The 12,355-nt window shown below is 43.6% G+C and overlaps 1 protein-coding gene across 1 annotated transcript; it reads right to left on the bottom strand.

Moving 5' to 3' along the window:
• Nucleotides 1–10,052: 10,052 nt before the first annotated feature.
• On the bottom strand, nt 10,053–11,155 carry LOC140503145 (taste receptor type 2 member 7-like). Its single transcript, XM_072606964.1, has one exon. The coding sequence runs from the start codon at nt 11,153–11,155 to the stop codon at nt 10,208–10,210; it is 948 nt and encodes a 315-aa protein (XP_072463065.1). The 3' UTR covers nt 10,053–10,207.
• Between the last annotated feature and the right edge of the window lie 1,200 nt (nt 11,156–12,355).

Raw genomic sequence — 12,355 nt, 5'->3', positions numbered from 1 at the left:
TCCACTGGTTCCCTGCTGCCTGCAGGAAAAAATATAAAATACTCTGCCTTCTAAATCCCTCCCTACCTTTCTAACCTTCTACTTGGTTCTACCCATGGAATATACACTTCAACCCAAAGAGCCTCCCTGCCTTTCCTCAGGTATAATGCCCCATCAATCAAACATTGCTTCCCATCTGTCGTGGGTTGCCTCCCATGCTGAGTAGATAGCCTTCCTTTCTAATCTCTCCTTCCCAGCTTTCCTCGCTTTCTTCCAGGTGCAGCTAAGATCTCACCTTGGACAAGAAGACCAGCTTCATACACCTTGATGCCACTCTCTTCCCACTGAGATCATCTCCAGTTTACCTTGTGTATGTCCTCTTTGTCCAGGTTTCCCAACCTAGTCTTTGGCCAGTCATCTCCCTGTTAGACCGTGAGCACATTATAGGCAGGGATTGCTTTTTCTCCTCTTTTGGCCTGGCTTAGCACTAGATGCTTAGTAAATACGGGCAACAGAGGAAGAAGTTCTGTTTCCACAGGGTCAAAACTCTCAGTGGTGATAGTTAATCAGAGCTGTGACCTAGCAGAGTCAAGTAAAGAAGGTCAGAAAGTGGTAAGAGAGAGCAGGGGTCAAGTTTTCAGAGTAAGCTCAGTCCCTGAGGTTACTACATAAAAATGCAAGTGGCCCTGACCAATGAGAAAATGGGTTAGGGGCTTTCAGAAAAAACCAAGAAGAAGTCATAATTGATCCAATTTAAAGCAGCTGAGGTCAGTGTCAGGGCCACCTAAAAATCCACCTGTGCTTGCTAACTGAAATACCATGGGCATGTCAAAAGATTGTGAGCTCAAAGAGAATGGACCAATCCAGGCTCTAATGGGAGGATCTGCTATATACTAACATTATAAAAATGCCCTCACTTTGTATCTCACTCTCTCTCTTCCCCTGTGTGAAGAAGGGTGGAGTTCACCTTGGCCAAGGTGTTCAATTCCTCTGGACCCTACTGTAATAAATTTTCCTGGATACTTTTCAAAGTCAAGTGTGTTCAACAGTAAATACTTGGGTGACTCACTGAATGAGATGTTATTGTACCATAAGGAATGATGAACTAGCCAGTTTCAGAGGAAGTGGGGGAGATCTTAGGGATGTCAAAGAATGGCCACAAGAATTTAACAATGATGACATCTTGGATGAAAATGTCTGGGAGAGATTTCAATCTGTGATCTAGCCAGTGAGAAAGCAGGAGTGCCAGGACCAAGGCTCAAACAAGCCACCCCTTCTTGCCTGAGACATAGCAGAGAAGGGCAGCCCTTCACAGACAGGGCCAGGATGGGAGTTGGCTTTGTTGGATTGAGTGTGTGTATGATGAGGGTTTTGTTTGTGCAGGTATTTTAGCTGGTATTCTGTAGGAGGAGGGAATCATGACAGGGGCAGATGATAATGCCTGTAAATACATATCAAATTCTTAACAAAAAAAAAAAAAAGAAATTGACTGGCCCCAGACCTCTAATAGTCAATCATAACAGGGAGTCTTACTTAACTTTAATTTGCATCTCTCCTGCTAAAAAGCTGCTCTCTTTATTGAATTATGACTTGATATTTGATTTTTCTACTGTGTATCTTTCAATAAAATTGATAAGAAGGGACAAAATCAATTCAATGATCAAGCATGTTACTGATGGGGTGTTTGGGCCCCAATTCTAAAATCACATTTCTCTTCAAAATTCACATTTCTCCCTATTCTCAAAACACTATCCCAGACAGTTTCTCTCCAGTCCAAAGACACAGCCTGCCCCAGCAACATCCTGCTATCTCCCCTCCTGATACACCAACCAGTTGCTCAGGAACCTATGGAACTTATTAGTCTGAATCAGCTGTGTACTGGATGGATGGGTGGTGCCCTGAGTCATAACGACATTTACTACTCACTGATCAATCATATGTATGCTAGACTGAGACATACCTATACTCCCTTACATGTATCTTGTCCAACAAGACATTGATGAGAACAACCTGATATTTCTGAGCCAGCCCAGACTGCTAGGTGACTTAGTGATGTTTCAGGCCTAAAACCACACCTCCAGGGAGCCCCTCCTTGGGCTGTTTCCCAATGAACTCTGGGTAAAATATCTACAGAGTAGACACTAAAAGTACATGTTCCTTTAAGAACTGACCACTCCTTAACCATTCCCTAATCCCAGCCCAAAATACCTGCTTAGCATATTTGGCACATGTTTCCTCTGGAATATCCTATATAAACATTCCCTGTATTTCTCTGAAGTTTCAGGTTCCCTAAGAACTTTTGACTGCTGAAAAGGGTAATAAATCTTTACCTTGACCTCAACAATGCTTGAGTCTGTGAATTCTTCTCCAAGTGACCTGCCCCTGGTACCCTGTCCTTTGTGGGAGTCTCACCACTACCTCCCTTCCAGCCCTCATCAGTTACCTCCATCTCTAGGCCTGGAAATACTGTCAGGACTTTCAGAACTAGTTCAGCTAATCCCTGGAGGATCCTGAGCTCAGGAGCACCTTCAGGAGGCAGACCCTTGGCCTGGCAGAAAGAGGAGGGAAGGAGCAGGGGATTTGACTCTCCTTACCCTACTAACCCTGTAATATGGGAGACCAAACCAACAGCAGAGAATCTATCCAGAACGTTCCCCAAGGACAAGAGTACACAAACAGGGACATGGTCACCTAGACCTCCAAGAGAGGAAGGTATTGAATCTTGCACCAGAGAAGAATGCTGTCCATGATCTCCCCAAAAGACTTCCAGGAAGCAGCAGTTGGAAGATTGAGCTTAGGCCATGCCTGCCCTCTATAAGGCAGCTGCAGCTCTCCTGAGCTGTTTACATAGATTCTTACCCAGTTGTAAGGCAGATAAGCACAGCACACATGGGAACGGCTAACACAGGTTCACTCTTCATTGGGTCAGACAGGGAGGACACGAAGAAGGGGTTAATAATCTTTAGTCTAGTGCAGTTTTCTTAGAAGAGGATTGCTGATAATGAGAGGATAACCTTCTCCAGCATTCCCTGTGAGAAGGGGGGGCAACTACCCCTACATGTCAAAGGGGTCAACAGAGACAGGCACAGCTTGTGCTTCCCCTAAATCCCCTCCAGCCTCACTGGGGGTCAGTGGAGGCAAACACAGCATTCGTGGACTCAAGCCTAAGGGTTTCACATTCACTGTCTAGAGCCCACCTGTTTTATAGGCCAACAGACAAAGAAGGCATATTACCAGCAATAGCCTCACAAGGTTACATCCCCTCATTGCTGTATCTTACTGTGCAGCCACAGTGGATGTTCACACTATTTACCGTTACACAACTCTGCCCAAGCTTGGTGGAGACGTTGTGAACCATAACTGTGGGAACAAGAAATTGTAATGGCTATGGATCCTGGAAAACTGAACTCTGAGAAATAATAACCAAAATTCCCTTCACACACACTCAAATCCACCTTACTCACACTACAGTGCACCTTACTTACACCAGTGGAAAACATTTGGAAGCCAAGCCCATGGATCCTAACCACCAGGAAGACAGAGTTTAGGCTTCCTGTTCTTCTCACTGTAAGTTTTGTCACTAAATTATGAATTAGAGCCGTTGATATCTTTGTCACTTCTCCCCTTTGCAGATCTAGTTCATCCTCATATCATGAGAGGGCACAGTCTTCAGTAGACAGAAATAACATGGGATAGTAAGGCCAGAACTTTGTACAGGAATCTGTAACTATTCAAGCAAAGAGCAAGGAGATGTCAAATCCAAGGACTGATCAGCCCCAGTTGTGCAGGTTGGGAAGTGGAGGCAAGTCAGAACCAGCAATTCAGAAGAGTGGTGAAGACCAGTGGCAGGCCCCTTCAACCCTGCCCCCTCCTGGTTGGAGCCAGGTGATTGTAACAATAAGGCTCAGCACAGAACCTTTGAGTTTCACCTGCCTTGGTCAGAGAAGTTAGCTCTAAAGAGAGGAGCCAAGGTTCTCACCACACTAAGACTGTTCCCTCAAGCCAAGGGCCCATAAGGCACAGAATGAGCTGCTGGAGCTCAGAACAAAGTTGCTTTGGCTCTGATTTCAGGGAAAAGTCATAGATGCCTTTGGGAGAAGCCACTCGTGGCAGGGAGGTTCACATTGTCCCTTTGCTTGAGCAGGATCCCCCCAAACTCAGAGAAGGCATGCAGATCTGGATACAGAGAAAATGGTTCCCAAATGGGAACAAGCTCTCTGAGGTCAACCTAGAACCAGGCCTTCCCTCTCATGCAGGGGGAAATTCTCACAAGTCCTCAGGGAAGCCCATGGAAATCAGGGATATCCTAAGGAGCCAGCATGTCTGCAAGTGATCTCCTTTCTCCCTTGCTGGAGTCAGTGAAAAAAGAGGGCTTGTCACCACCTTGAGTGACTCTCTCCAAGAAAGAAAGGAGAATTTGTACCATCTACAAAGATTCTTCTACCAATCCTGCCCCTCATGGAAGCACACATCCAAATTCTCTCCCCCAATTCATAGTCACATGCAAAAAAGAAAAAGCAAAAACCCAACCTTCCTCCAGTCTGGGCCAGAACCCTGTGTCACATAGACAGAGAAAGGAAAACCTTCTAAAGATGTGTGCCCTTCATCCCAGGGTTCCTTCCTCAAAGGCTGCAAACCAGCCCTGAATCAGGGGAACTCCCAGCACCTGGAACTGAGCCCAGCAGACTCAGGGTGGGGCTGGGCAGAGCTGAGGACTGGGATAAAGGCAGGATCTTCAGGGCCTGAGGTTCAGAACTTTCCAGCCCAGAGAGGCAACAGCCCAGGTGAGGAGGTTGGAGAACCCTGGTCTGCAATATTTGATGTAGAATCCTCAGGCTGCCCTCAGCCCTGGTTTACCTTTCCCAGTAGGATCTCCTGCTCTGAGCCCAGTGGTCTGAACCTGGGGCTTCTCTATGGAGCCCCAGGCCCTGTGGGGTCTTTCGCTGCTGTGGCTGAGTTTTCCCCACTCTCTGCTCTCCCCTAGGTCCTCCTCATTTCACATCCCCCACCAGCCCTCAAGCTGCCTCACCTGTCCTGATAACAAACAATGTCCTGGAGCCCAAGGGCTCCAGAGAGGGTCCTGGCAGGACATAGCTCAGGGTCAACCCTGACTTCAGAGGAAAGGAGGCCCTGGCTTCTTCTGGGGGCCTCAGTTCCCCCACAAGATTCCACCACATCAGTCTCATGCTAAAGCTGTGCTAGATACCAGTCCCAGCTGTGGGTGATGTGAGGTCAGAGGCCTCAGACCCACAGTCCCTGTCCTCTGAGAGTTTCCCATTCAGCCCAAAGCTCAGGGATAAGGGAAGAGAGAATTGCAGGAGAGGCAGACCCAAGCCTGTCAAGAGCTGAGGGGACCAGAGGGGCTGCCCACAGGGGGTAGCCCCTGACCTGCTCCCAGGGGTTCCTAATTCATCCTGTTTGAAGGTTGTGTGGCACATATCTGTTTGCATGTTGCTTCCACATTACATTCTGAGCTTCTGGGGAGTGGGGACTATTTTCTGCCTGTTTTGGTATCTCTGGCACTTAGCAGAGTGCATGGTACACAGTAAGCACTTAATAGATGTTCATTGATAGATTAACCAGGTTTAGGCAGGACTTTGAGTTTTATCAAATGTGGTAAGTCCCAACAGGGAGCATCTGGAAGCTTCAGAGGATCAGACAAAGAGGTGATAAACAAATGCACAAAGAGATACAGAGATGAGGGAAAAATCAAATAAACCAAGGCTAGCCAGCATTTATTTAGTGCTCATTATATACCAGGCACTGTGCTAAACACTTTAGAAAATTATGAGTTTTCATCCTCACAACAACCCTGTGAGCTAGGTTCTCATTTAACCACCAAGGAAACTGAGTCACAAAGAGATGAAGTGACTTATTCAGGGTCCCCCAACTGTGAATTCCCTGAGGCTGCATTAGAACTCAAGTCTTCCTGAGTCTAGGTCCACTAATATTTCTCCTTCACCTCTCCAATGGTGGGATCTAGATTTGTGGGACATTGTCTTCAAAGAGCAGATGAGGAAATATAAATCCAGAGAGGCCAACTGATTTGGCCCAGTGTCCAATTGAACCAGTACTATGTAGCTCCTCCAATAGTAGAAGTCACACCTTGTGACCCTTAAACCAGGGATCTCTGGAACACAAGGCTGCTTTCTGTCACTGATGAAAGACTCAGCCTTGACTCTCCAGCTCCAATCAGACCATGTCATTCTCCACTTCAGTGAACTGCAGGGACTCCCTTCTGCCTCTAGAGTTCATGCCCTCTTCACTGCTCTCCTTTCTACCTAGCTCCAATCTGCTTTTTCTGGCTTATTATTCATTACAATCTTCCATGAGACCCACAGTTCTGCTGAGCAGGCCTTCCTGCTGCTCCTCCCACACAGCACTCCATCCTCTATCTCCTGGGCTCTGCACAGGCTCTGCTCACCTCAGCCTCTGGTCATATCTAACCTCCTTCAGAATTCTGCTCAACCTGCACCTTCTACAGAAAGTCTTTCCTCATCCCTCTACAATTGACCTGTTATTTAGGACAGGTTTCTTTGTGCTGAGATGCATTCATGCTGTTTCTCCCTATGATATGTAAGGTCCTTTAGGGCAGGCTGTTTCCTTGGGATTTCCTGTTCCCAATCTCTAGCACAGCACCTGGACCACTGAAGGTGCTTAAGAAAGGAAGATTGGGGGATTGACAGGCCCAACTTCTGTTTTGAGATCCTCATTCAGCCCAGCTCCTCCTCTGATGTTCCCCTCATCCTCCTTCATCCTCTTGAACTGTTAGGGTAAATTCTCAGGGATTAGATTGTGGAGTCCCACCCTGTTCTCTGATCACTCCTCATTAAGCTCACCCTCCAAAATTTCTTCTGAGCTGTGTGTTCACCTTGGGTAGTGGTCAGCCTCTCTCCCAGGTCTGTGGACTTTCCCTAATTTCCTCCTGAGTTCAAGGCTGTGTTTGAGAGAACTCAGGACATTTCCCTTTATGTCTATTGTCACTATGGCTATGTGCCTGACTTCATTGCCATTACAATAGTTGCCATTCCCTTAGAATTGGTCACAGGGAAGCTTACACATTTCTTTCATCTCTTTCAGACTGGAAAGTCTAGACCCAAGGCTGAGAAGTCACCTCCACATGGAAACATTTCTGAGGAACGGAGAAGCAAAAAGACTGATCTCTGTGACTTTTCATGGAGAAGTAGAAATGTGTGAGGACAAGTTGTGGAGGAGTCAGGGAAACCAGGAGTCACATTTGAATCACTCAGTTTGGCAAAATGCCAAAAAAACCCCAACTACACTCCATCGCAGTCATATGCTACAACTTGTTCAGCCATTCCCCAATGGATGGGCATCCCCTCAGTTTCCAATTTTTGTCACCACAGAATGAGCTAGTTTGAATATTTTTGTGCACATCAGCTCTTTTCCTTTTTGTTAGATTTCTTTGGGATACAGACTTAATAGTGGTATTGCTGGATCAAAGGATATGCTCAGTTTTTAACCCAATTTGTCTCTAGAAAGATTGGAACAGTTCCCAGCTTCACTAACAGTATATTACCGTGCCAGTTTTCCCACACTGACTCGGGCATTGGTCATTTCTGATAGGTGTGAAATGGGAAGTCACTCTGGATTTACTTCGCTTTTCTCCAATCAACCATCGTTTAGAATATTTTTTATCAGACTATTGATACTTTGTATTTTTTCTTCTGAAAACTGTCTCTTCATGTTGTTGACCACATGTCCATTGAGGAGTCGCTTTTATTTTTATACATTTGGATCAATTATCTATATATTTGAGAAAGGAGACCTTTATCGGAAAAATTTGATGTAAAATATTTTATATTACTTTATTGTCTATCATTACTTTTAAGCAAATTATGGTTTCCCTGATAATCTGTTTCAATTGACATTAATTTAATGATCTCTTTTTAATTAATTTTATTGATCAGTTTTAGTTTTTATTAATTATTAATGTTAAATTAATTTTAATTTTTACTTTGTCTGAGATCATGAACATTACCCCTACCCTTTTATACTTCAGCTGAAACAGAATAGGTTCTGCTTCAACCCCTTATTTTAATTCTATGTGTGTTCCTTTCTGTTTCTTTTTGTAAATCTTATTTAATATTTTATTTTTTCCAATTACATGTAAAACCAATTTTAACATACTTTTTTACAAATTTTGAGTTCTGAATTCTTTATCTCCCTTCCCTCTCCCCCTCATTAAGAAGGCAAGCAATTTATCATGGATTGTACTTGTGTATTCATGCAAAACATCTTTCCATGTAAGTCATTCTATAAAAGAACACATACACACACACAGAAAATGAAGACAAAGTCTCTTCAGTGTGCATTCATGCTCTACCAGTTCTTTCTTTGGAGATGTACAACTTCATCGTAAGTAATACAAAATTGTCTTGGATCATTATTTTGCTGAGTTCTTCATCTGAAAATTGTCTGCTCCTGTTCTTTGACCATTTATCAATTGAGGAATGTTTCTTATTTCTACAAATTTGACATAGTTTTCTATATGTTTGAGAAATGAAGTCCTTATCAGAGAAACTTATTATAAAAATTGTTCCCCAGTAATGATTATGTATTTTCCTCCATCCTATTTTCCCATTTATCCTACTTTCTGCATTTACCCTGTACATTCTCCAATGTGTTTTGCTTCTGACTTTCACCTCCCCCCAAATTTCCCGCCCCTCTGTCAGTCCCCCCTTCTCTTATTCTCTTTCCCTCCTACTTTCCTGTGTGGTAAGACAGATTTCTGCACCCAAAGTGTGTATATCATTCTGTCTTTGAGCCAATCCCAATGATAACAATACTATTCATGTACTCCCCCCATTCTCTCCTCCACTGTTTTTGAGCCTCTTTTATATCAGCTAATTTACCCAATCTACCTCTCCCTTTCCCTCCTCCCGGTGAATTCTTCTTTCTCATCCCTTGATTTTCATTTCTTAGATAATCATACCATCGCATCCAACTCACACCCCTGTACGCTCCTTCTAACTGCCTCAATAAGGAGGAAGCTTTCAGGAGTTATAAATCTCATTTTCCTGTGTACATGTGGTCTTTGCTCTTCCAGCCTCCATTCTGGTCTTTACCAGGAAAGGTCCTTGCTTCCCGGCACCTACTAGAGCTAGTGTTCTTCTCCACAGTGGAGCTGTGATCAGGGTTTCTGCTCCTTTATGACCCATCACAAAAGCTCCACTCTGGAGCCACATATCTTCACCAAAGAGTGCCAAGTCAGGGTTTTTGTATCAATCCCCTTGCCAAACCCCCTTACCATCTCTGGGCTGAGAATCCATGAAGGGGCTGCTGCCACCCCTGTCACAGCCACCTCCAAGGTCCAGCATTGGCATGTGCTCTGGGCCAGCCTCCTCCTCACTGACCTGCTAAGTTTTCTTAGGCTGGAGAAACGTCTCAGCCCTACCTGTTGTTGGCTCTGTCACTCCAGAATTGGATTTGACATGTTCTTGTCAAGTTGTTTGGAGGGAGATGGGGGAGTTGGCTGAGGTTGCAGCTTCTATCTGCCATCTTGTACAATCATTGTTATTACCAAAGATGGGCCTTTGTTTCTTGGGAAAAAAATTAGAACTGCTGATGGAAAAATCACTAAGAAAATGCTGCTCATCCTCCACCTCCAGTTTAATTCTAGGCCCAATATTTTGTCCACTTGCAGTGTCTGAACATTGCATTTATGTATCTATAGGATGTCCCAAAAGTCTTAGTTCAATTTCAAACCTGCACTGAGATTTTTGATATCTCTTGTGTTCATAAGTTTTTATGTATGTATACACACACATATCTATATGTACATGCATATGTATTGGATATATATGGACTTATACACATATATTCTATATTGAGGAGTAAACTCTGTAGATTGTTTGTACACTAAACTATGCATTCACCAGCCCTATCTGGCCCACACTCTGTTTTTGCATGCCTCTAAATTAAGAATATTTTTCTTTTACATTTTTGAAAATAAAGCTTTATTATATTTTTAAATGTAAAAATCCTTCTTACTTCATGGCTTGTCCATTCCAAAGAGGCAATTGGCTGGATTTGGTTCTCAGACCTCTGTTTGCTGGCAATTATTCATCCATTTGGTTTTTCCTGTATAAATAGTGCCAAACCTAGAGTGAAATTCAATTATCAATAAAGGTCCTTGGAAAGTTCTTTAAATAATTTGAAATGGATTCTTTCTCCCAGAAGAAGGGACATTTTTCCAGAGTTTAACCTATGCCACAAAAACTTTGCCAGATCCCTTGGGGCAGGCCTTGAGCTGCCAGAGAATCCTCAGGGAGGCCTGCCTTAACTTGTTATTCATCTGGATCAAGATGATAGAATGGGCCATGGGGTAGATGGCAGTTATTATCATTGAAAACATGACAGGGAGAAGACTTTCAAAGAGAACGTAGCTCACGGATGCCATGATGATGCCCACATGGTGTAGTAAAAAGAGGAAAAGGAAAGATACCATAGATTTCATGATTTTCTTGTGGACCTCTGTGCTGGAGTCTTTGGGGGCTGTGACATTGCCCTGCATCTGCCGGGTGTGCCTCCACAGGGAAAAGACTAACAAAAAACAGGAAATGAGAGATAAAATAAAGGGGACAAAACCCCCAATGTAATAGAGAATCAGACTGAAAAAATGGTGGGTTTTAGTTATTTGTGTCTTTTGAGTCTCATTTGTTTTATTTCCAGGCACAGCATAGATTTTATATATCTCAGTCATTTTCTCTTTCAATAGAAGGTTAACAAGCAATGCAATGAGGAAGCAGATGCAAATCATCCTGCGGACCACTTGGTTAACCCTCCACTTCAGCCAGAGGAAGACAGGGTGAGAAAAGTTGGAGATCTTGAGGAAGTAGAAGATGCTGAGGCAGGTGCCAAACCAGGCACTTAAGTGGTTGCTCAAACTCCAGATAACGTCTAAATATTCCATTTTAACAGAGGCATAGAAATCAAAAAAACCATTAACTGTAATGACTGCAGATAAGAATGATGCCAATAAAATAATCCTGGAGATGGCCAAGGCAGTGAGGATTAAGTCCATTAAAGACAGTCTTCCAGTCTTGATCCAGTCCATGAAATTGACCAGTCCAATGAAGCCATTAGCCAACCCACCCACTAGAAACTCTCCAGCTGCCAACATCACAAAAATGATCCCAATGGCACCTGGCATGTCTGCAGCAAAGATAATATCTTTCAAAGCATTGTAAGTGAAATGTTTTCCCAGCCAATGTAATATGTCTATCTCTGAAATGATAATTTTCTTTGCCTTTGTAACCACGGCTTCCCTCTTTGCCCACAAAGTACCCAACTCTATTATGAAATGGAGCTTCGGCCACATTCAGGAGACCTGCTACTCTCCCTTTGACAATAAACCAGGGAGTGATTTTAGCCCAGAATGTGGCCAGATGGGAAATTCCATGTTATTCCTGATTGAGAGGCAAGTTGCTCTTTGTTCAGATGCAAATGAAAGGCAGTTTCTATTTCTTCACTTTGACTATTCTCCCCCAGCCTAATTTGCCTTCAAGAGTTGTCAGTAATAGTGAAGAATGTGAGGATATAGATAATAAGTCAATAAATGTCAAAAAAAAAACAGAGAGAGAGAAACATAAGTCTACCAACTTTTTGACTGAGGCCCAGTCTGGTCTGGTAGAAGATTGCTATCTATCCCTCTATCCTGTCAGGGTAATTAGAGAACAGGAGCATTTGCCACATTGGGGAATCAAAGGAAGAGTGAGCCAAAAGCTATGTCTCCTTTGCAAATGATGCAGCACCTTGTCCCCTGGCACTGTTGGAGGGTGGGAGAGCTAGCAGGGGAGTGAAGATGGCTCAGGTTTCCGTGTGCCACGTGAAAGCACCAAATCCTGTCGTCCCTATGTCTCCCATGGTCAGAAGTATCCAGGGCCTTGAAATTCCCAAGGTGCCACAACCCTTCAGCATGGAATCATGCATATCTGCATAAAAAAGGTCAGCTTTGCATTTTCTAGGTTTAAACCCTCTTACTCTCTGAATTAATTGCATGGTCAGGGATTAAAACATTGAATTAAATTGTATGGGGAAATTATGACTTTGTCCAGGTAGCCCCTGTAGTCATGTGGTGACTCCCTCTCATACTAGTGACAGGATTGTCCATGCTTGCTACATTTTCCCCATCAGGGTTCTAGAGATATCCTTGATGGATTATGGGGTCTTTTCTAATATTCTCAGTGTGAGACCCTATTCTGGAATATTTTTAACTACCCAGTGCTAATAACAATTGAGTATCATTTTAGTGCTCCTTAATATCTCCTTAATACCATTTCATAGTGCCCCGTATCATTCAGCTGGTTAATATCAGTTAGACTTTTTAAAAGAATATTTACCAAGAAGTTGT

Source organism: Notamacropus eugenii, chromosome 5 (genome assembly GCF_028372415.1).
Source record: "Notamacropus eugenii isolate mMacEug1 chromosome 5, mMacEug1.pri_v2, whole genome shotgun sequence".
Classification (NCBI taxonomy): Eukaryota; Metazoa; Chordata; class Mammalia; order Diprotodontia; family Macropodidae; genus Notamacropus; species Notamacropus eugenii.
The sequence above is the reverse complement of the archived record's forward strand: the minus strand, read 5'-3'. Positions and strand labels throughout refer to the sequence as shown.